The sequence below is a fragment of the Propithecus coquereli genome, unplaced genomic scaffold, assembly GCF_000956105.1.
Source record: "Propithecus coquereli isolate 6110/MARCELLA unplaced genomic scaffold, Pcoq_1.0 Scaffold6, whole genome shotgun sequence".
Lineage (NCBI taxonomy): Eukaryota > Metazoa > Chordata > Mammalia > Primates > Indriidae > Propithecus > Propithecus coquereli.
The window spans coordinates 14,829,675-14,853,346 of record NW_012151951.1 but is presented as its reverse complement, the minus strand read 5'-3'; the positions used below and the strand labels follow the sequence as shown (position 1 = coordinate 14,853,346).

Below are 23,672 nucleotides of genomic sequence, written 5' to 3'. Positions count from 1 at the left end.
TGCAGTATTTCTCATCCTATTGTTCTCTTAAAAAGGTAGTTTAAAATTACTTACTTAATCATTTCCATCCACTTCTCAGAAGAGAATGAGATTTTTTTTTTAATGGGATCCTTTGTGGACTCATGTGAGGCTGCTTTAAACAATACCTTAAACTAATTGTGTCCCCAACTTAAAGGAGCAGAATCTCCCTAAAACAGAGCAGTTTGCTCTCGACTCTTCCCTATCAAATCCATCCAAGTGTGTTTGTGTGAGAGAGGCAGCTTGTGAGGAAAATTAAAACCTTGGATTATTGATCAATGGTAGGAATCATTTTAAGCAGACTTACCAAGCAGCAAAATAATGTTTTCATAAACTTTTAGGAAGTTGTACCAAGCCCAATAAAGGTGCAGTATATAATTAAAGTTTTGATGTATTAATTAGACAATCTGAGAGCTCACTTGAAGATAAAAGGACACCAGATGTGTCAGGGAGAAAAAGTTGACATGCTTTAGATAAAATTTAAAATCAAAAGCTTTCAAATCATTTTATGCTCTATTATAGGAGAATGATTGCTTAGTTCAAAGTCTTGCTGACAATTTAACACATTCAGTTTGATCATTTGGGCTTAGAATTTTTTTTTTCTCTTTCATATTTGCCCTTCCCTTGTCTCCAAATAATTTTTGAAATGATAGAAGAATATACAGTATATCAAATATCTGACAGAGGGTTCCCTATCGGGTTCCTGGCTTTGAGGGTCGAGCCTCGGTTATATTTAGTTCTTTGTTTACAAGATGGAAAACGTTCTTTCAGTTTTATCACTGTAGTCCACTTAGGTCAAGCTTTTAACACGAGCAGAGGCAACTTATTAATATTTATAAGTTATAAAATTTATTGACTTTTAAAAAATAAAATCTCGGTAAAATCTCACATGCCTGGAACTTGATATTTAGTGGTGACATTCTCTCTTCTTTGTATTTATTACAAGTATAGAAGTAGTTTTGCTTCCCGCTGGGATGTATTGATGGAGAATAATGAAGTTAACAGTCCTAGAGAGCAAGCGTGCAGGGCACACTCATCCTTGGCTGATAGGAGCCCTTTAAATAGAGCAGCACCATCTCCTCCTCCTTCCTCCCATCCGTAAAAGTATAAACGAAATGACAGCCATTGTACCCTCTTGGTGTGGAGCTGATTCAACCTCACCTTTGAAATCTGGTAGGGGAGAGGAGTGTCATATGTTTTGATTTTTCTCCTCGCTTCTCTACTTCACTTCTCCTCATCCCTAATTCACTTCATTAATAAAAAATCTCTTTCTTCTTTTCTCAGTTCTTCCAACTAAGGCTCTGGGATATAATTACAAGACATAAATCTTCAGGGAGAGAGAACTTTTGGGTTTAAAGGGGGAAGTCATCAAACAAACATCTCAATGTCCTCATGCTTTTGTTTTGTCATTACTGATCATTGTTGTGTTCAGCATTGTGGGTTTGATTTTCCTTTTTTTTTTTATCCAGATCCCCCCACAACTATCCCTCCTCCCACAACAACCACCACCACCACCACCACCACCACCATCCTTACCATCATCACAGGTATGGTACCTTCATTACCATTGAAAATGTCCTGATTGTATATTGTCTTTCTGGTATGTATAAAAAGAAGCCTAAAAGTTCCCTTGAAATCCTTGGAATTTTATTGTTCCTTTATTTTGGAACTCCAGAGACATTAGGTTCTATGTTCTTAAGTTGAATCTGAAGGACCTCAGAAAATCTTTAACATCCAAGCAGTTAACAGTAGATCAGATATTTTGCAGCTTATGCATAAGGGAGTTTTTTTTGAAGCATCAGTATTCAAAGCACAATGCTAGGGAAAATGGCAGCCTGGCTACTAGAGAACACGCCAATAGCCTCTGCTTAGCCATAGTTGATAAAATGGTAAGTATTGTGGCTTTGGATCTTGTCCCTGTCTTAATTTCATCTCGATCCCTGGGAAGGAAAACACACACACCTAACTTGAACATGCCTATTTGACCATGCTCCAAGATGCATAGTCATCCTTCCTGCTCCGAAGAGTACCCGCTGACAGTGTTGCTACCTGTTTGTATTGCCTGGATAGTCACAAAAGATCAGAGGGAGTCACTGTCTTTTCCATGCTGAGCACTCACGCACCCCTCCCTGCCCTCAGTCGCATGTTGGAGGAGTGGGAAAGGCGACTACAGTGGTTCTGTCTCTGCAGCTTTATCCCTTTGGGGCGTCTGAAACTCTTATTCAGCACGAGTTTCGCTGTCTCTTATTCATGACTGTCACTGAGGGTGGTGGCGTGCCATCCGGCCCTTCCTGGTATCCAGTGGCGCTCCCTGTTGCTTGACATTGCTTGTCTAGGAGCCGTGGAGTTCCTTCTGCCCACCGAAGTAGGAAAGCTTATGGCTGCACTATGTCAACCTGATGTGCAGGATTTCCTTAGATAAGGCCTTCCCCAACCACTGTTTACAGGGACCTACCACGGAAACAGGTAAAAGGAATTATTCTGTGAGAAAAAAAATCTCTTGAAAAAGTAACTTTTCCACTTCATTCTGTTATCTGACGACACTGCAAGGGTTCTGGTACCCAGTGTGCCCCGAAGCACAAACCTGTTACTGGACTTCTTTATGAACACTGGATATTTTACTCCTTACTCTTCGTGGTCAGCTCCCCTGTAGCGCCCTAAACGCAGCAGCTGTCCTTTACCTTGGCGTTCTAGAGACATTTGCAATCTCTCAGGGGTCGGTAAGATAGAGATGACAAACATTCAAAGTGTTCAGTGACAGAGGAGGCCTCATCGGTTGATGGAATATAACAATAGATTGTCTAATCTCAGTTTTCTTCACCTTTCTACCCATTACAGTGGAACAAAGAAAACCCTTATTTAAGCCACTATTGAGGATTTTTCTAAACATTGGTTACGAAACCATCAGTGCCAGCACTTCATTTTCAATCTTCTGAAAATCCATCAATTGGTTTTTGTGTCTCACTCTAAGCTCAGCCCCATCCAGGCTGCTTCCTAAATGCTTGTCTGTGTGTGTTTCTGTTTTAGCTTTTTGTGACTTCCTTCTGCTTCTTAAGTAAACTCAGCTCGTTAGCATAATGAATCAGCTCCTCATAGTCAATCCGTTCCTCCCGTTTTCTCTGCCATTCATAAGCATATCAAAGGTGCTCCTTCCTAACTCTGATTTCCAGAGCCACCAGCTATCAGCCTGTCTTGCTAAGACTAGGTCCTTACCTTTTCTGATATCTTACCTCTTACCCAGTCTGTAAACTGAATTAGGCTTGTGCTCTTCTTACCAGGTTTTCATAAAGTTTCCTGTAAAAGGCCCTTTGAATGTCAGTATAAATTACATCACCTAATTCCCCACTGCCCTGCATACGTTAACCCTTCAGGAAAACCATCAGTGGTCTGTTTTGTTTCTGCAGAAGTTGCCCAGGTATGAGCTGGCCTTTATTATTACCTCTCACTGGAGAAGGTTCTGTCTAGGTAGGTATCCAGGTTTACATCTCAAGGCAGTCAAGGCCTTATTCGCTGAGGGTATAAACACCACATTTCTTTTTAATATGGAACAACGCTTTTCATTTGTGGCTGGCCTTCTCGGTTGCTGGGGCTTTTATTTTTTTAAGACCTTTCTTAACACTCCCTGAACTCCTCCCCCCTCACAATCAATCTCAGCAACTCAGCGGAGTCGCTTCAGTTCACAGCTCTTAATCCTTCACTCCAGACTAAAGCTAATCTTATGTCCTCAAACAGCTACAACTCACTGTTATCACAGTTCTGACTGCAGAGACTCCATTTAAGAGGAAATTTTTAAAATAAACAATGCTATATTTCTGTCCACATCAAAGGTAGCTCTGTCCACATCAAAGGTAGCTTGTCTCTGCTCTGCCTCTCTGCTCCTGGCCTCTCAGCTCAAGGTAATGTAAGATGATCTCATAGGATGCACTTTAGCCTTTCTGCACACAAAACGCATCTGCGGTAATGAATGTCCAGATTCTCACTGGCACACCCAAGAGTAGTTAAACTGAAATTGCTACTAAAACAACATTGCCGAATCCGTTGCCTTAATGGATGTGATCTTCTAGACTTACTGTGTCTTAACAAGCAGTCTTATATATATTTATCTTGCCCAGAAAGTACACTTGTAGAATTTAACATTTGCTCCTTTCTCCAAACAGATTAAAGGTTATGGAGCTGAATGATTCTGTGTCCCATTTTAAAGGTCCAGACTATCCCCTAGATTTAGATTGGTTCCTAAAAAATCTTCCGGACTGAATCCTGACAAATGGATAGCTAAATTAATTTCCACCTCTTCTCTCTTGCACTGTTTGGTACATTACAGCCACCATTAGCCTTAAAAGCTTCAACAGCCATGTCCAGTGACAGTAACATAAAGCCTGAGCTTAAAAAAAAAAAAAAAAAAGAAGTCCACAGTCATCTATTTCTTTTCTCCCAGTCAAATGCAATAACTGAAACCCATTCCCCAGGTCAGAGTTTCATTACACGAAAAATGTACACATGCAATAGAAATATATTTTTAAACTCAAAAAGTCATAGTCAATTTCCGATTTCTCTGAAAGGAAGTGTTCCAGTGTTATCTTTTATCTTCCATAACCAGGATAATCAAATTGTTCCCCTTGTTAGGAAGGCAGACTGGCATTCTGTTCCGAGTCACCTGACTCCCTCAAAACATGTTAAAGCTTCGTCCTGGAGACCCTTGAAAGAGAAGAATTGTGAACCCAGTCTGACCCTCTCCTGTGCCCACCCAGACTCATAGCCCTCATGTGTGGGATGTGCAGGGCGCTTTCTCCATGCCTGCCCTGCGTGGAGCAAGTCTGGTAGTTACACATGGAGGCACGCATCTCAGGTGGCCTTACTAGGGAGAAATTTTTGTGGTCTCTAAAGTACTGAAAGGAATGCAGACAGACCGTCCCCAATTTATGATGGTTCAACTTAGGATTTTTCTACTTTATCATGGTGTTAAAGCAACACATTTAGTAGAAACTGTACCCATACAGCCATTTTGTTTTTCACTTTCAGTACAGTATTCAATAAATTACATGAGATCTTCAACACTTTATTATAAAATAGGCTTTGTGTTAGATGATCTTTGCCCAGCTGTAGGCTAATGTGATGATATTCTGAGCACATTTTAGGTAGGCGAGGCTGAGCTGTGATGTTCAGTAGGTTAAGTGTATTACATGCATTCTCAACTTAGGGTGAGTTTATTGGGACATAACCCCATCGTAAGTTGAGAAGCATCCGTATTTAATGTCAATTTGCCAAATCAACACTGTTGTGGCTTTACGACTATTAAGCCTTTATAATGTCATTAGAATTTCTTTGCAAATAAAAAACAATTTGGGGGATAAAATTGGATTGGGAGCCATTCAGAGCCTAGGCTTAGCCATAGGCCAATTATATGGCTTAGCCATATAATTTTTTTTTTTTTTTTTTTTGAGATAGGGTCTCGCTGTGTTGCCTGGGCTAGAGTAGTGGCATCATCATAGCTCACTGCAACCTTGAGCTCTGGGCTCAAGCGATTCTCCTGACTCAGCCTCCTGTGTAACTAGGACTACAGGTGTGCGCCACCATGCCCAGCTAATTTTTTAATTTTTTTGTAGAGATTGGGGGGGGGTCTCTCTATGTTGCTCAAGCTGGTCTTGAACTCCTGGCCTCAAGCAGTCCTCCCACCTCAGCCTCCCAAAGTGCTAGGATTACAGGCGTGAGCCACCACGCCTGGCCAATTTCTGTTTCAACTATTGCTATTGGCAAGCCATTCTTTCTTTATCATGTCAAGTTGTCTGTGTGGTTTCATTCATGAAGATATATGCTGTCATAGGGAAGCACAAACTGCATAATTTATATTGCCCTTGGAATCCTTTATTAAAAGACAGAGACAGCCAGCCATTACCCTGGGTAAGATTCATGCAGATTCATGCAGATTCCTTCAGAAACTAGAAGAAAACTTTGCTGCCATACTAGAGTGGATTTGTTTGTTCTGTCTTGTTTTTTACTTTCTTTGTAGTTAACTGACTTTGGGTCTTAGGTATACATAAAATTACCTGTTTCTGTGTTTGTTGATAGCTTTAGCCCCTGTCTCCTAGTTGGTTCAAGCTTTTTTCCTGTAATCATCTTAGGAAAATGTTTTGTGTTTCTCTTCCTAGTTAATGTGAATATTGTATTGTTCCTGCCCAGTTGCGTCTGAGTTAGATGCTTGATGGAGAATACCATAGAAAGGACTCAGCACTCGGTTTTAAACACACAGCAGCTTCCATAGAAAATTCAGGCCGGGAGGAGTTCAACCTGTAGGTCACACTATACATGTGACTGTCATAAATTAAAAAATTAAAACCACCTTAGAATGAGAAATGAATAGCTATAGGGCCAAATTCTGAAACACATTTAAAAATCCTTTCATAAGAATGAAGTAGGTCATTTCTAAATGAGTTTTCCTCCTTTTTAAAGTACGCACCCAATTAAATATTTTGTGTTCTTTGGAAAAGAAAATAGCAAAATTTTTTCTTATTGGTGTCTAAGCACTCAAAAACCAATATACCTTGGAGAAAATGATTCCTGCCCCCAGGCCTACGTTATTGTTTTGGTTTTCAATAGTCTGATATCATAAGCTTTTTGTGTGTGTAATGTGGCTTAGATTACTTAAATAAAGAAGGGTGGGCACAGCCCTTATCCTTCAGTGATATTTATAGAATATGCCAAAGTGGGGAAACTCAGCACCAGAGCATATGTTCTCAGTTTCTTAGGTACAAAGGAAAGTAATACACCTGTGCTTAAGACCAAATCTGTGGCCTGACCATCTAAATTATAATAGAGAGCTTTCCTCCACATAGAACTGTCTGTTCCCCAGGATCTTAGCTTAATAAGTCCTACTCTGTGCTGTTCATATTTGCATGGTGCAAGGGCTGGTCTGATTTTAGCCATAACATTCAACAAATATTTACCACCCATAATAGTATGTACAACACTGTGCTAGTTCCTATGGAGACAAAAGGCTCTCTGAACCCCTTAAAATATGGTTGAAGAAATAGGTTATACACGTTGGAACTCAGTAGGAGATACTGTGCAGTTGGGGTGATTCAGTGACACAGGCAGAGGGTGCCATTGAAGTCAGAGGAGAGCATCACAGGGACTTTGGTCTGTTTCATCAAAGAATGGGTACAGTGTGGCTAAGACAGAATGGCATTTTGGAAATTGAGCATGAAGGTCCAACGTTACTTCAAGCATCTATCTTCAGTGTGTGTGTGTATTTGCATGTATTTATGTTCTAGGCATAGATCAAGCCACTGTTACTAGGAAATACACATCTTCATCCTAGAATGTTTACTAAATAGCCTTTTTTCTAGAGGTGGCATCTACTCCATTGAGACTATCTTTCATTTGTCGTGTGTTGAATACTTACTGATATGCCAGTATGCCTGGTGACAAGAGTATCATTGGGGCACTAGTAACTCCTCCTGAGCCTCCTTTGGTATAATGAGATACCTTTTCAAGTTTTTGCTCTGAAAAGTTCATGCCCATTTTTTTTCCATACTATCTTGTCTACATTTTTATTTTGCTGATGGTGGTAAACCTATTACGAATAGTATCATAGCCAACCAGCTTTTGACCCATATTCATTCAGGAGGGAATGGAAGAAATTAAAATACTACAGTGATGAAGGTCACCTGATTCCACATTTTTTTGAAAAGGAATGAGAGATGGAAAATCAGTGAGATTTTTTTTCCTAGTGCTTCTATCATAATTTCCATAATTTTATGCCCTTTATTTTAAAAACAATTCTGGAGATAAAGATGTGGCATATTTCCATACTAAAGATCTACCAACAGTGCAAATAAATAATATCAGGAATACAGTTTTCTCGGGATTAGAAAAAGATACTTGGGGCTGTCGTGGTAGTGGGAAATAGAGGACGTGGCAGGAAGGCCGCAGCCCTCCTGTATGTAACACATTTGCTAGGACTTAGGGAGCCTCTTCCCCTTCTCAATCACCACCCTCCTTGAAACACCCTCTCTTCCTCCCTTCCCCTGCGCCTTCCCCCTCTCTGTCCCTCCTTCCACCTAGTATTCACCGGCAACATGATACAAGAATTCTTTTCCTAGTTAAATGAAACCACTATACAGACTCCTATTATTTTGCAGAACATCTGGTTTGCAAATGAAAAGATCTCAGGGGCACAGCAGCACTAGTGAACAATTCTGAAGAAGCTTTTAACAAAACTTGAAATTGCTTAACCAAAAAAAAAAAAAAAAATCAACTCCCCTTCCTGCTGTTGTGTGACATGCAATCTCTTCACTCATAGGGGAGATGACATTAAAAAGTAAAAAAGAGCTTTATTATGGCTCTCCTATTTGGGCCTTTTCCCTTTAGTTCTGTTCCTATCCACTTCTCCCATCCCTAAGAAATGGAAGTTTAATTAAAGAATAACATAGGTGGAAAGAAAATTAACCAGGAAACCAGTAGAAAATAAATTTCAGAGTTTAATTTTCCAGCACTTATTTTTGTTTTCAATAGATTTCAAATAAGTTGAAAGAAAAAAAGGGAAAAAAACGCCTATATTTAATATATATTGGCCAGCACAGCACAACTATGAAAATAAAATTGTCAGGGGAATTCCTTGCCTGCCCTACTGTCCAGATTTAAAGCACCTCCATAACACAAACTGAAGGGGAATTCAATTAAGAAAACCCATTGGCTTCTTATTGACTTTAGTTAAGAAAATAAACTGGGGGAAAGTGCATTAAAATATGTCTGGACTGCTTAGTATGCTTTCATTTAAGCTTATGACAATCAAAATGGGAGAATTTAAATTCTTTACAATTAAACTCTGCTTTCGAGTAGATTGGGTTCTGTGGGTTATTACACTGTGCATTTTTTAACGTATACCCTACTCACACACACCCCAAAACGCAGTCTCGCAGTGAATCCGTGCACTGTAAAGTAGAAACACCACAGGTCGATTGGGGAAGAAAAAGTATTTTAGGTTGTGAATTTAATTTCGTTCTAGGATTTTCATTTTCATTTATGGCACCCGTTGTGTTTGAAACCATGGACCAATTTATGGATTAGTTTTAAACCCCCAGTCTGTCACACTCAATGAACAATTCTAAGTTGGAGAGAATCCATATGAAAGGATTAGAATATGCCACAGTGGAGCTTACACATGACTGTTTCAACTAAATATTGCCCAGCTGCCTCTTGTGCAGTCTTTTTTTTAATTTTTTTTTCTACTTGGTTAAATGGCCAGCGTCTCTAATTTTACACACTGTCAGACCTTTTTCACTTCGTAAATATGCTGTAACATGAAATATAGGTGATGTGTCATTTATTCAAGATAGGATGCCATAAACTTTTTGTAGGACTGGGAGACTAAGAAGTCAATATTGAGAAAAATGTGCATCTTTCCAATAACAGTGCGGGGCCCTTCCTTGGATACCTTATTCGATTATACTCATAAAACAACCAGAGAGTGACTATTAAGATCGTACACTTACTGGGTTTTCAAGAACATGGGATTGGTTTTTTCTGGCCGTATAAAATAAATGTACAATAAATTTGCCCTCATTGTAATTAAAATGAAAATAGAGACAATATCTTAGCTGGGCCTTTTAAATTTCATAACCCAACACTACCATAAGTCCAGCTCAACTTTTTGTGACTTATTTTTCTCAGGCCTAGCTCAAAGATGATTTTTTTAAGGCACCAATAAATAGAGTTTTAAAAAAACCTTTTGTTAGAGCAATTAGACACTCTCATTTTTCAAGCTGATTACAGCATTTATCACTTATATTGGAAATTTAGTGTTTGCACTTTGCCTATGCACTTAGAATGTTATCAAAACAGTATGGTGACCCCACAAGTTGATTCACAGGGTGGGCTTGCACATTTCTCCAGGCTTCTGATTAAGATACCCTAATACATGCTACTTCACAGAGTTGCACTCACTCCGAAGCCAGGGTGTCTGTGGTTTCTGCATGAAGTCATAATGCAATTATGAAGGAGAATTAGATTCTGTCATAGTGCTCTCCTGCGAGGAGCACAAAGTCACTTCTAAAGAATTTTTTCTTAATTCTTTACTTGAAATAGCCTCTGTTCAAGTAGCATACCAGATGCTCTTAGAGAAATGGAGTCAGTAACTCCCCAGATACACCGTCAATCTTGTTCTAAACGTTGTAGCCAACCTGCGTTTCCGCTGCAGTCTCCTGCCCCGTTGCTGATCATGGTTTTGCCATTTCCAGCTGCAGTGACCATGTTGTTTGACTTGAACATGTGTTTGCTTTTAACTGTTTTAGAATGTGTTTTTCCTTCTCAACATCCCTTTTTCCTCCCCTTTTGGGTGCAATTGATGGATTTCCCATCCCCAGAATGGGGTAGCAAGATGCACTGTGAATTTCCATTCATTGATTTTCTGGTAACTACATAGGAGCTGACGCATAGCTTCACTTGGTTTAATTTCATCTTAAAGCTGACATTATGTTGTGATGTAGGAAGACAGTAAATTGGGGTCATTGGTTAATGTTCAGATATTATTTTTGAGGACTCTAACCCTTAGGTTTTACTCTACCTCCTTTCTTTCAATTTATACTAATTATTTAGCTGGTGAAAATAAGGCATATTAGAAGTACTACTACAAAAATAATGAGCCAAAGTGTTTATTGCTTTTTTTTTTCCCTTTTGGAAAGAAGCCAATGCCTAGCCCTAAAATGTATTAACGTGCATATAAGTGTTTCTGTACAAATGTGCATTTGATTTTGTCCCTCAAATTTAAAGTACTGCAAACTAATGCTGGACTTGGACGTTTCAACTAAGATGTGTCATCTGTGTCAGGACAATCTGGAGGATCTGGTATAGAGTGTCTTTCAACTGTACAATTTTCTGTATTGTTTTTTACTGCTATTTTATGCACACAGACTTGACTTGTAAGTATCTTGTTCTTATGCAGTGTATTTTATGTTTTCTTTGCTTCATCTATTCTTCAGAAATTCAGCTCAGTTATATTAAGCTGCATTGGCCTTTCAGATTTCTGGTTAACTCTGGCTCCTTAGAAGAGTTCTAATTTTTGATGGTATAGGATCTCGAGGAAAGCATGCCAACTGAAGGGGAACGCCGGTGTGAATTCATGTGTCATATTTATAAATCAGAAGCACCAGGCTCATTTGACCAAATAAAAGTTATGTTTGAAGTTCCAGTGCATTTAAACATTGCCTGTGTCGAGTCTGAACGAGTCTTTTGGAGTCTCCAGAACTCATGAAAACAGTTACCAGCTAAATAGCTGCATTATAAAAGAAAAACTACTTGCAGTTTTAACCCAGAATCCCACTTCAGCCACCAGCTTTTGACTAGAGATGACTAGCTCTTGTCTACATATCATCGTTCCTTTCTGGCCAGAAGGGGAGAGTAGAAAGAGCACAGTTGAGAGGTGTAGAAATGAAAGCTTGGCCAGGTGGGCTGTCATTGGAATGAAGTTGGTTGACAAGAAGAGTGATGTTAAAACGACTCTGGAAAAAGAATCTCATCCTGCATTTTGTTAGATATTTATCCCATTCCTCTCTAGCCAAAAAGTAAAGAGAAAATTCCTCCAGCCCCTTGGAATAATTTTCTGTGAAGAGGAGCCAGTACAGAGGCCTGGTTTAGAAACCTGGTAGAAGAAGGAGAAAACTTGAACAGCATCAGAAATAGAAGAACAAAGAGACAAACAACATTTTCATCCACAGCAAGTTCCTCTAGCAATGAAAAAAATAACCGCAGTATCTCCCAATCCAGCCTTGAAGACAGGACTCCTGGCAGCTCACAATGGTGAAGGTGGTTCTGAGTTGTGAGCAACGGGACGGCTAGATACTTAAATTTTTAGAATGTCATGTGGTTAGAAGTAGCACTTGGCAGATTGTGTGGACTTGGATGTTTTCATGAAAGGTTCTGCTTTTAGATGGTAACAGTAAGAGCTGCAGAGTGAAGAATGGATTTGTGTGTGTGTGTGTGTGTGTGTGTACAGAAGCTAATCTGTGAAAACCTTGAACATGTTCATTTCCATGGCCTCCCAGTTAATTGAACTTTCCAGCTAAACTCTGCCGAAATCATACACTGGATGGAAAACTTAAACCTGTGTGTTCATCTATAGGCATCTGAGCGTAAACAGTAAAAGGATCCTAAAAGTGCGATTTGATTCAGTGATGCTTACTTGGCAGCCAAGAAGCTCAAGAGCCTGGGTGTGTTGGGTTAAAACAAAGGCAATGTTTGAATGTATGAATCCACTGTTTAACCAGTCTTCCGACTGAGCTTTTCTGTCGCAGTCCTGAGCCTCGATGCGTTAAGAGTCATCTACCAGCCACTGAGTTTGCACTGGTGTTTCTCATCACTTTGCATGTTCCCTGACTATTGACTAGCAAATATATGTGTCCTGGCAAGACCCCCAGAACCAAAGAATTTACTGTTTTCCTCACTGGCTCGCAGCTTTGAGCTCAAGGCATGTCTTAAAACAGTGCAACTCACTTCAAATGCTTTTTGCTTTTCATTTATTATTGCTTGTCACGCGATGTTCTTTGAAAGCTTGCTCATATATTATCTGTTCCATTTTTTTCCATTTTCCCTTTTTTTGCATGCCGTTCCTCCTGTTTCTTCCCTTCCTCCAATCCTCTGTTCCCGTCTGTAGACACAACGGCGACGACAGAACCAGCAGTTCACGGTTGGTATCACATTACTGTTTATCTACTTTCTCAGCGCTGCTGAGAGGCAAGACAAGCCTGGGAAAAAGAGGAATGTAGTCTTCAAGGGAAATCATGTTTCAAGTAGACTGATCTCATAAATATACTATAATTTTTTAAGGCTCAAAAGGGTGTCAAGTCTTGTCATTTCTGTTGTGAGTTCAGTAGCCAATGGTTGCAGTCTGACACAAGACCTCCACCCCACCGGCCAGCAGGAGTTTCAGTTATACATAATCCTCCTTATAAAATCCCGTCAAACCTTGAATGAGACTTCAAAAAACCAATATTTGCCTAAAAACCACAGCATCTGAATTAAAGGCCCAGTTGCTTTCTTTGTTTATAGGCTATAGTTCCAGATAAATTTTAAAGAGGAGTCCTTTGTGTCCTCAACTTAGTAAAGTTGAGATGGAAGGGTAGGTAGGTCAGGGAGGAAGATTCCTGCATGAATTTATGAGGTGGTGATGAGGAGGAATCATTGCCCCTCTTTAGAAAGGTCATGACTGTACTTACGTTCCTAATCATACTTACCCCACCACCCCTCACCGGTTCACTCTTAATTTCTATGTGTTCACAGAAATTTATGCTCACATTTGGCAGGAAACTTCTCCAAACCAAGAGTGATACTGTGTGTCAATTTTAACTGCATTAACTAGGACTTTTTTTTTTTTAAAGTCATTGGTATGTGGATGTCTTGTAGGCAAAAATAGTAAAAAGTTGGTTAAGTCTTTAACCAAAAGGTGATAAAAACTAAGTGAATAGAGTTCAGGAGGGGCATTAGGAGGGGCTTTGTCCCCTCACCATGACTTATGGGATTGGAATAAGTCTATTAACTTTTCTGTGTCTCTCCAATCAGAAAATGAGAATCATGTTTCATCTGCATATTACTTTATTTCTTAGCTCAAATCTAACTTTTGACAAGATTGTGCTTAGAGAAAGATATGTTAGTTTTAAAATGGGCTGAATTTTAATAATTGAATCCAAGGAAATTGTTTGGTAAAGGGCCTACTTTAATCACTTTGCATGTTGTTGTACCGGGTGGAAATCTATCATTTAAATGACAAGAGGTGATCTGCCAACCCTGTAGTGTTAATTCAACTTTTAGAGAAATGTCTCCCGGCACAGACTGACTTCCTTAAAGAGACCTACATTGGATGACTTATCAATTGGAAATCTCTAAGCAAAACCTGCCCTGTGGGAGCTGTCCTTGAAGGTTAGGCCTGGATGCTTGGCAGATCACCCCATCTTTGGACCTTCCTATGAAGAATTTTGAAAAAGCAAAACAAACTTAGCTACTGAATGATACATCCCTCCCCACCTCACCCCCACTTCATTCTGCCCTTTCCTGGCATTGGCAGCAAAGGGAAAAGTTCATGAAATTAGTTAAAGGGGCCAGGTACCCTGACAATCATGAGAAATCAATTAGGCATAAAACTTGCACTTTCTAAGGCAACGCCCCGCCGTACTTGCTACATGGCAGGCATTGCACTCCATTAAGCTTAGTCGTTTGTAGGTTTCATCATTAATTGAGCACCGCCTGACTTTTATCGATTATTCTCAGAGGGTTATTTTAATGTAATTTGAGGGATTTTCGCTCTATTCTTTTTAAGATACTTTAAGTTCTGAGCTTCCTCTAATTAACTACAGGGTCAAATGTAACCATAAGATTCCTGAATTCTGTGAGATCTTTGAAGAAATATTGATCATTTATCTCCTAAGGCTCCAGAGTTCTATTTTCTAGGTCCCTTCAATAAAATTCACGTACTTATGTGACTTTAGTGGATTAGGTTTTAGAGTTGGTTGGAGTATTCAAAGTAGGAAATCTGTCCCCTAATCTAAGAAATGAGAATCTAATTTAGAAGCCGATGCTGCCTTTAGGGTAGTATTTTTAATCAACTTTTTCTCTTTGGAGAAAGAGAAAGGGAAGGTGCTCTCTTTCTGTGGTATAATAAAGAGACACTTGCAGAAGGACTTTATAGCATTCCTGTGGCAGGATACAGAGATGTTTATGTACTCTGAGAAGCAACTGCCATCTTATTAGCTTGGGGACGATGTTTAAGCCAGTGATAACTTCAGTAGGATGTTATGGACTGGCAGTGCATGAAAAATATACCTAAAGCCAAGAAATTGGGAGTGGAGGTGAATAGAAAGTAAGAATAGCCTTACTGTATTTTACATATATAAAATATGTGTGCGTATATATGTATATATGTATATATGTCATACTTTAAGGTGGACTCCTTAACAGCAGAGAAATAGAGCAGTGCTGGATGATCCAGGCTGATCCCTGTATCATGCATTTATAAATAAATTCTTCAATTTGTCCAGAGTCCTCAGAGCATCTTCACAAAGGGCTCCAAACACTATTTTGAACAACACACTCTCTAGCCCACAGCCAAAAGCTTTAATGAAAGCCACAGTAATATCTAAAATTGTACTGACAGGGGCAAAACTTTCCAGGTCAATCATCAGGATAGAGAAAGTAATATAATAGAACATGGTAGAAATTACAAAGCAGGGGACCAGATTTCCAAAGACATGAAGATATAGAACTGATTGTATTCTAGTGAATTGTAGCTAAAAACCCAACTTCTTCAGCACCGCAACCATTTCAATAGACTCGTTTGAGAATAATCTTGAGATGTTCGTTATGGCAACCTGGGCCTAGAAAAATGTTAAGTGGTTTGATGACTTAGCAACTTAAATGACAAGACATATTAGGTCAACCAGCTGTGACCATTTTACTGGTCTTCAATTTTCATCCTGGATTTCCCTCCATATTTCTCTTGTCTTTCATAAAATAAAGAAGAAAAATAATAGTTTTTTTAAAGCTTTCCCTTTGAAGACTCATTAAAATATTTTATTCAAGCTTGTGTTGCTAGAGTATGTATGAAGTTTATACCAGTTGTTTATGTGTGTTGACCATTTGTTCTTACCAATACCTGATTGGAATAAGCATGTATTGGAAGGTTAGAAGTGCATGGGCATGATTGAAAATCAAATGGATTTTCTCCAAAAAAAAAAGCCAAACAACAATTATCCACAATGTGTTTTTAGGGATCTAACTGATAGTAAAGATAAATGTGAGTGTAAGAATGGGATTTTTAGACTAGGCTGACACAAGGGATCTTCTTTAAATCAGGATCTTGAGCATTTGTGTTTTTGGAGCTCATCCTTAAGGCCTGGACAGGAAGAATCCTGTGTTATGTGTGCATGTCGAGCAATGCAAAAAACACTCTGCCAAATCCTGATACCACTTGGTCTGAAATTGATGGCAGAAATGCATGAGTGATTTAACGCACGGATGACATAGTCGTTATGATTATTGATGTGTGGGTGCGTGTGATGGTTTTTGTTTGTTTGTTCAGATGTGGGCGCTCTCTGTGTCTTGTGCCTTGTTCCTTTTCTGCCCTATGTGTCCCCTGTCCCTTTCCCCACCCTCCTCCCCCATGTGAGGGGTCGGGTGACAGCATGCCCATGGTCTGGAATAGTGCTTGTGCTTTTGCTGCACTGCAGTCAGCTGGCTTCCTCTGGGTTTGAGGTCTCTCTCTCTCTCTCACTCTCGCCCCCTCTCCCTCTCCCTCTCCCTCTCTCTCCACCCCACCCATTTTATTATTTTCAAGTCTACCTGCCTTCTTGCTTTTTCTACCTCTTAATAAAGGCTGATGATTTCATGAATTTCAATATCCCAAATGAGTTTTTAAACAGTTCTTAATTCATTATGTATTTGTGGTAAGACTCAAACTGGGAACCCCTCTGAAGAATAACTTTTCATTTTCAGTTTTAGTTTCAAAATGTTTGGCCTTTGCTAGATACCTGCTCATGCCCTAAACTGCCACCCTCAGTTAACTGCCCCATGGATCTCCCTTTTTCTGACTAATTTATAAATACTGCAAAGCATGATAGAATTCTAAAAGCACATGAGATTTTCTTATCTTACTTTACATTCAGTTGTGGGGAAATTCTTAAGCCCGTTTTTAAAGGACAACAGCCAGCAGTGCGCATTATTACAACCGCTATGTCCACCATCTGTGTATGTACCTCTATGTACATCTCTCTGTATGAGTACATAACAGTGGCATTCAAAGGCTGTCATTCAGTCAAGGGACTCTGCAGACATTGTATGTTCTACACGAGAAAAAAGCTAAAGAGGTTTACAAATGGCTGCAGGACCTGAAGATTGTGTTTCAGCCTTGATATGCAGTTTGGAAACAATGTGCTACTGTTTAACGGCGTGAACCAAATTTCTGCTAATGGGAAGAAGGGAAAAACTCTCCACAAAAGCTGACAAAGCAGGAAGAACAGGATGACTGAGTTTTTAGATTAAAACTACCAGGGGCGTCTGAACTCATGGCTGGTGGTGGAAGTAACAGTTTCCATAATATGTCCAAGGGATCAGATGTATGCTGCTTAGGTAAGAGAGAGACCATCGCCTCCTTTGTTTTTCATAATGGGAATGATACTAGGGCCAGTGGGCTAAGTGTTTTCTGAAAGTTTTATTTGATCATCCTATTTTGAAATTTTCTGAAAAAAATAGTGATACCCTGATGAACCGAACCCATAAGCACTTAAATTTTACTTAACCTTGAACTTATATAAGTATCTCTAGGATTTATCATTTCTAATCTTTTGAGGTTTTTCCTTACCCTGGTTTAAAATTGCCACTGGGCTAAGTGTTTTCTGAAAGTTTTATTTGATCATCCTATTTTGAAATTTTCTGAAAAAAATAGTGATACCCTGATGAACCGAACCCATAAGCACTTAAATTTTACTTGACCTTGAACTTATATAAGTATCTCTAGGATTTATCATTTCTAATCTTTTGAGGTTTTTCCTTACCCTGGTTTAAAATTGCCACATCATACCACTTTTAGCAGCCAGCAGTTACTGTTGAAAAGGAGACGTCACAACTGCAAAAGCACTATCTGAGCAGGCTTAGGGTATGTTACAGCACATTGTACCACCATGAAAAGGTGAAGTACATGTCTCTGTAGAAGAGACTGTGCATATATTAAATTATCGTGATTGCACCTTAGGACTTTATTAATTTCTCAAGAAAATTCCATATGGACAAAAAAGTAAACTTTCATTTGTTTAACAGAGTTTAAAGAAATTTCTTGAATACATTTGAATTAGAAGTAACTAGAAAGGGCTTTCATGGATGATATGAAAGTTGAAAGAGAAGAACCAAGAAGTAATTTCCCACTTATTGTTAAATTGTGAAGTTTCCTTTTGAAGAATGTTCTCTGCTTCATAAAATGCATCTTTGTCTTTTTCTTTGAGAAAATGAGAGGGTATAAATTTTAACATGAAAGAAAATACCTAAGCCAAAGCAATTTTAGGAGGTAAATTTTGCTTGTCCTCACTTATACACTTGTACCTCAGTCAATTCTTCCTAATTATATTTATTCAGAAATTATCCAAGTATGGCCAAGCACCATAGATTCATACAATACAATAGTACTACAAAAACAAATTTAACACCACTAGCCTAAATGGCTTCCTGCTTTAGAACGTAATCTGAACAGTAGATTCCAGATGATTTGGTATATTTTAAAGTTGATGCCATTAAAAATGACAGTCTCAGCTTTAATGAGGTGTATATCAACTGTCTGTTGCTTTTTAATGGAAAACTTTGCATATCAATGGTATTTCATAAACATATTTGTCTTTATTTTTTAAAATTAGCTTTCTAATGGCCTCCGCAAGGAAATAAGCCTTTAGCAGTGAAGCTGCCTACTTGAAACATCCTTGTTTAATACGGTTCAGTGGGCACCAAGCACAGACGTAGAACACTTTGATATTCATTGGGCCACACAGAAGTGAGGGATTAGCCTTCTGAGAACTGCAAATTCATAATTAACTACAGAGAAGTACTTTTTGTTGCCCATTTATAACAGTTATTCAAATAATTGTATTCATCAGTCTTTATACAATGGATAACGCCAATTAGCAATGGGAACACTGTCAGCCAATCAGATTTCAGAACAAACGGATAGCATCCCTACTCAGTTGCCTCCGTAACTTATTGCATTGTTCACTGCTTTCCCTGTAGTTGCCTAAATCCACATTTGGGAACACTTGTGGATTCAAAATCTTCCCATCTTTAATTGGTACCTGCCCTTGAGTATTGGCACCCAAGTGTCGTGGTGAAAATTCTTCCTCAAGGGCTGATGGTGTGACAGCCTCCTTTCAAAGAATCAACCTGACTATCAATATTCATTCAGGTTCTTTATAAAGCATCTTACAAAATGCAAAGTTTAGTGATCATTTGCACACGATTGTTTTGGTTAATTTGGGTTTTTTAAAATAGTGCAATCGGTTTGACATTACTTGTTTCCAGAGCATTTGTTTTGGTTGCTGGTATGCTCTGTTTGAGCATTACTCCCAAATCGTTAATTCAGCAAATACTTACTGAGAATATACTTTGTACGTGGCTGTTGGAGGAGGGAAAACACAAAAATAAACAACACTTGCCTCTGTCTTCAAAGACCTTGCTGTTGAATAGGTCCACGAACAACTTCAAAAGTGACAAATTTCATTAGAGAGGTTGCGTGAATTAGAGGACTTGGCACAGTCACCTAGGACCTCGAGCAGAACAGCAAAGAACAAGTAAGGGCTGCCTTGACTGTCTTAACAACATTTTGTGTGGTTTAATAAACATCATTGAAGGGTCAGCCCGAAAATAAAGCATGAGGAAATGGAAGCCATCTCCGGCCTGAGCCTCCCATTGTTTATCTACTTCCCTCTTCACCACTTTAATTCGAATCAGAGCTAGCTGAGAACCGTCTCAGCTGCCAGCATTGGGGTTGACTCGGATATAGGCATTTCAAGTCCCCGCTTGATTACCTCCTGGCCTAACTGCTTTTTCAGCTTTGAGGGTTTTCTTTTTCAGGAATATCATTGATTTATGAAATTCTCCTTTTTAAAAAATCATTTTGTGAATCAGATTTTCTGATGAAGGCATAACCTGTAATCTGCAGTTAGCAGATGCTGTACCATTTTGAAATACGTGGTCCAAGATCATCATAAATTGATAATGAACTGTGTTTGTCAGTATTGGCAAAGGATTTCAATTTACAGTAAAATGTGAACTAAAACGTACATACATAAGTATGTAACATCTAAATACATTTGTATTTAAGAGATACATCAGAGCATCAACAGCTAACAATCGGGCTTTATTGATTTTTTTTCTTTTTGCATGCCGTTATGAATGAGTGATTTTAAGCATTCACCTTCATGTTTCATGTGCTTTGAACAGTGGAGACTGAGGAATCTTTCTGCCTCGATTGAGTATTAATAACAAAATTACATAATTGAAGAAATGTACTTATGGATTAATACATTCAAGCTATCCAAAAGTAGAGAGAGATAGCAAGAGATTTGGCTCATGTTTTTTAAGAAATTCATCCTCAGTTCTTAAGTGTTTTGTTTATGTCCCTCGAGGAATGAAAAGAAAAACGATTTGTTTTTACTTGTAAGGCCTTACTCAGTTGCCCAATTCCGCAGAAGAACTGGACAGTGAGGACCTCTCAGGTAAGGGCTAGTCATTAGGTAAGGCACTGCGGTGTCCAACCTGTGGGTGCTCCGTCCACTTCTACCAAATGGCCATCTGGTTTGCTGAGCAATCCGTTAGCAAGTGTGGATTTCGAGACTAACAAAAAACAAATTTTTATCAGCACTTTTCTTCCTCCCCACTCACCCACCCACCTTTCTTCCCTGTAGTGGTAATATTTATATTTCAGATTGGGGCCAATGCTCTTAATGCAGTAGAGGTCAAGTTACCTTTGGGATTGAACTAAAGCCACTCCTGTGTTCAATGGCTTAAAATAATGTTTACATCCCAGATATATAATGGGTCAGGAGAAATTTTGTTGCATTGGGAAGCAGTTTATGGATGTTGGATTATGTGACAAGATCTTTTAAAAAAAAAAAACAAACAACTCATATGGACTGTCTACTTCCGTGGAATAGACTAGAAAAGCTGTGTTAGAGTTATCTTAGAAGTAGGGGGTGGGGAAGGGCAGGGAGGAAGGGGGGCAATTGTTTTGTCACACACCATGATGTAAACTAATTATCCACCTCAGACCCTTTTCACAGCACACTGAGCTCTTGCAAAAGTAGGTTTCATGCTTGATTCCAGGATTTAGGTGTTACTAATCCAGAATAAGAAGCATATCCTAAAAGGGAGGGAGGGAGGAGATTTAAAGTGGTCAGAGCTAAACAGTTATATGAGCTCCTGTGATATTGTGGGACTTCACTGCCAACCAGCTACACACAGCTTCTTAAACGTTTCCATCAGTCACTTAATAAATCAGTAACCAAGGCCCCCTCCTTGTCATTGCAATAGAGAAACTAAGCCACAGGACTGTAGAGTCTTAACTCAAGCCCATTGGAAAGAAAAGTTCCATACTGCCCCTTCCTGGAGAATTTCCATGGAAGCTCCCAGGAATAGTTGGTGGTTGAGGTGCTGTTCTTAACTATAAGTGTTACCCAGTGAGAAAATAAGGTAGTACTGCCCAGTTGTTCATAGATTTATCACCTACTGTGTGCCTCTGTCAAACCTCAGGGATACTGTCACTTTCTGCTAGGTAGCCTGTCCCGGTTTGAGCATAGCTGTTGGATTTTTCTAGCATAGAAGCTCCAGCAGGCCACATTGGTTTTGCTCAGTGCTGTACACCTGCCAAATGCTAGCACCCAGTTGACACTTGTTGGATGAATGAATAAATTTCCAAATCAATGAATTTGGATAAATAAATAGAAGATTAGAAAGATAGCCAGCCCATCAGGGGAGTGTTTCATTTTTGCATCTTATTTGTGGGTGGATAAGTCCTTCTCCCTGCTTAAAATGTAGTGCTGGAAATAAACAATTTCTGCTGGGCATCCTAGTGGTAGACAGTCTCAGTTCTGATACTGACTCTAAATAAAATAACTCTCTGACACAGTGGCCTTGGCGACTGGATCTTCTCAAGGATCCTAAGGAAGCTCGTGGGTTGGGTTGACCCTGGTCCCTCTTGGCATATTAGCCAGGCAAGTATCACTCAGATATGCCAAAGTAATCTTTCTCCTCTTTAGGAAAATGCGACTAAATCAGCCACCCACCCCTGCCACCAACATCATCAATTAGGAGTACTCCAGGTCTCAGCACTGCACCGTGTCAGATGGGTCCCTGCCACAGTTCTATCAATCACCCAAGTCAGGAGCAATAAACCAACAACTGTTTGTGTTCATAATAATTCAGTTAAATTAATAATTACGTTGCCCCCTCCCCCACTCCCTCCAGGAACACTGCAGTCATACATCGCTCAGGAGCTGTAAGTCATGTAGAACACTGATGAACTATCAGGCTGGGGCTGGGCTGCCTTTGCATCTGGTTTGATGAACCAATCAAAAACTGATTAGCACCTTTGTTCAAAGGGGATGCTGATTAATCAATTACTATTGATTGCAAGCTTGGCTTCACTCGGCAGCAAAGAGACATCTGAAGGGAAAAAAAAACAACCAATAAAAATTGAGCAGCTGTCATAGTGTTTAAATTTATTAAAACAAAATACATTATTTTTTATGAAGCTGTCTTGAAATGGGTCACTGAAGGGGAGCATATTGATTGAGAAAGGATGAACTTCTCAAATTCTGTAGCCTAGAGACTGAATTCAATTATAATACAAGACAAACAGGTTAACACCCGTCTTAAACAGTCCATCAATAAATTAGAGTAGGTGTTGCACATTTAATGCTAAACTGTGGTAATGAATAACATTATCGTCCATTCTCTCCTGCACCAGGGTAGAAACTTCATCCTTTCCATATTGTGGGTAAATGTTCTACAGTGAATTTCCTTCCAAATAATGATGGTCTGCCTTTGACCTTCCCCCTTCATCCCCACATCCCCCTTTGACCAGCCCCACCTCAGTTAATGACAGTTTCATAAGCAACATACGGTGCTCCATCCTCACCCAGCAAAGCAAGTCGCCCAGCTGATCCTCCTCTTTAATCTGCATAAAAAAATTATGCTTGCGTGTAGTTCACTGATTTAATTATTGGCAGGCCTGGGGAGCTTCTCCAGTTCGACTTTGAACCTTTTCATCTACTTTTTGGGTGTTAACTTTATTGATGATGGATCCACAAGAGTTTTGAATTGTTTTATCAATTACATCTGCCATTTCCCAGTGACAGCTGGTGGTTATTGCCACCCATGTGGAATAGAATAGCTTTAAGCATATTTATCCTTCTATTTTATTTTAAAACTTTTTAAAAATGTCTCCAACTGCCTTCCTCCCTCCAGCAGCAGAGGGACGCTGGGGACCTGTATAGTGGAGTGAGGTGGCAAATGCACAGTATGGCAGAAAATGGCCTCCAGAACAATCCAAGCAACCCATCAGTCTTCTGCTTTTGAAGCAAAGGCACGGACAAGAAATTCCAGAGCTGTCATGATTCCCAAAAACATATTTTCAACTCTTGCCCTGCAAACAAGAAGATGATCTGGAAAAACCCTACAACATCTCCCCTACAATGCACAAAAAAGTGTGGGTGGAGGCCAGATTCTAAATGGCTTTGATAACCCTTGCCTAAACGTCAAGGAGGAATCTAGGTGAATCAACTACAGTCCCCTAAGTAGATTACGCAAGAGACATGGCCTCAGTGTATAGTCTAAATTTAGATCACAGAAGCACTTAAAGGCCCTTCAATCCAGATTATCAGTCCTGGAATGGATTATACAGCCATCTGGTTCCTGAGAATGTGAAGTCCCGGCTGAACTTGCTTGAAATGTGTGTGAGAAGCTGTCAGTAGCCATAACATTAAGCAAAAACTCTTTCCTTGCCGACCCCCGCATAGATTTGGTATACAGTCTATTTCATTCTTTTGGTAGACTGACAATAATGATAATAAGGAAAACATTAAGAACCAGGTGGGCTATATAGATCCATTTAAGGTATGGCCCATAAACCTAAAGGT

General features: G+C 39.4%; 1 protein-coding gene across 2 annotated transcripts in view; it reads left to right on the top strand.

Moving 5' to 3' along the window:
- CADM1 (cell adhesion molecule 1) overlaps positions 1-23,672 on the top strand; it is a 416,015-nt gene that overhangs the window by 374,601 nt on the left and 17,742 nt on the right. Inside the window, exons 8-9 of one of the 2 annotated variants that reach the window (XM_012659204.1) lie at positions 1,488-1,565; positions 12,665-12,697. The exons of the other annotated variant lie outside the window; for it this stretch is intronic. Of the exons in view, the coding sequence (XP_012514658.1) occupies positions 1,488-1,565; positions 12,665-12,697 (111 nt within the window). The remainder of the gene's footprint in view (positions 1-1,487; positions 1,566-12,664; positions 12,698-23,672) is intronic. 2 annotated transcript variants of the gene reach the window in all.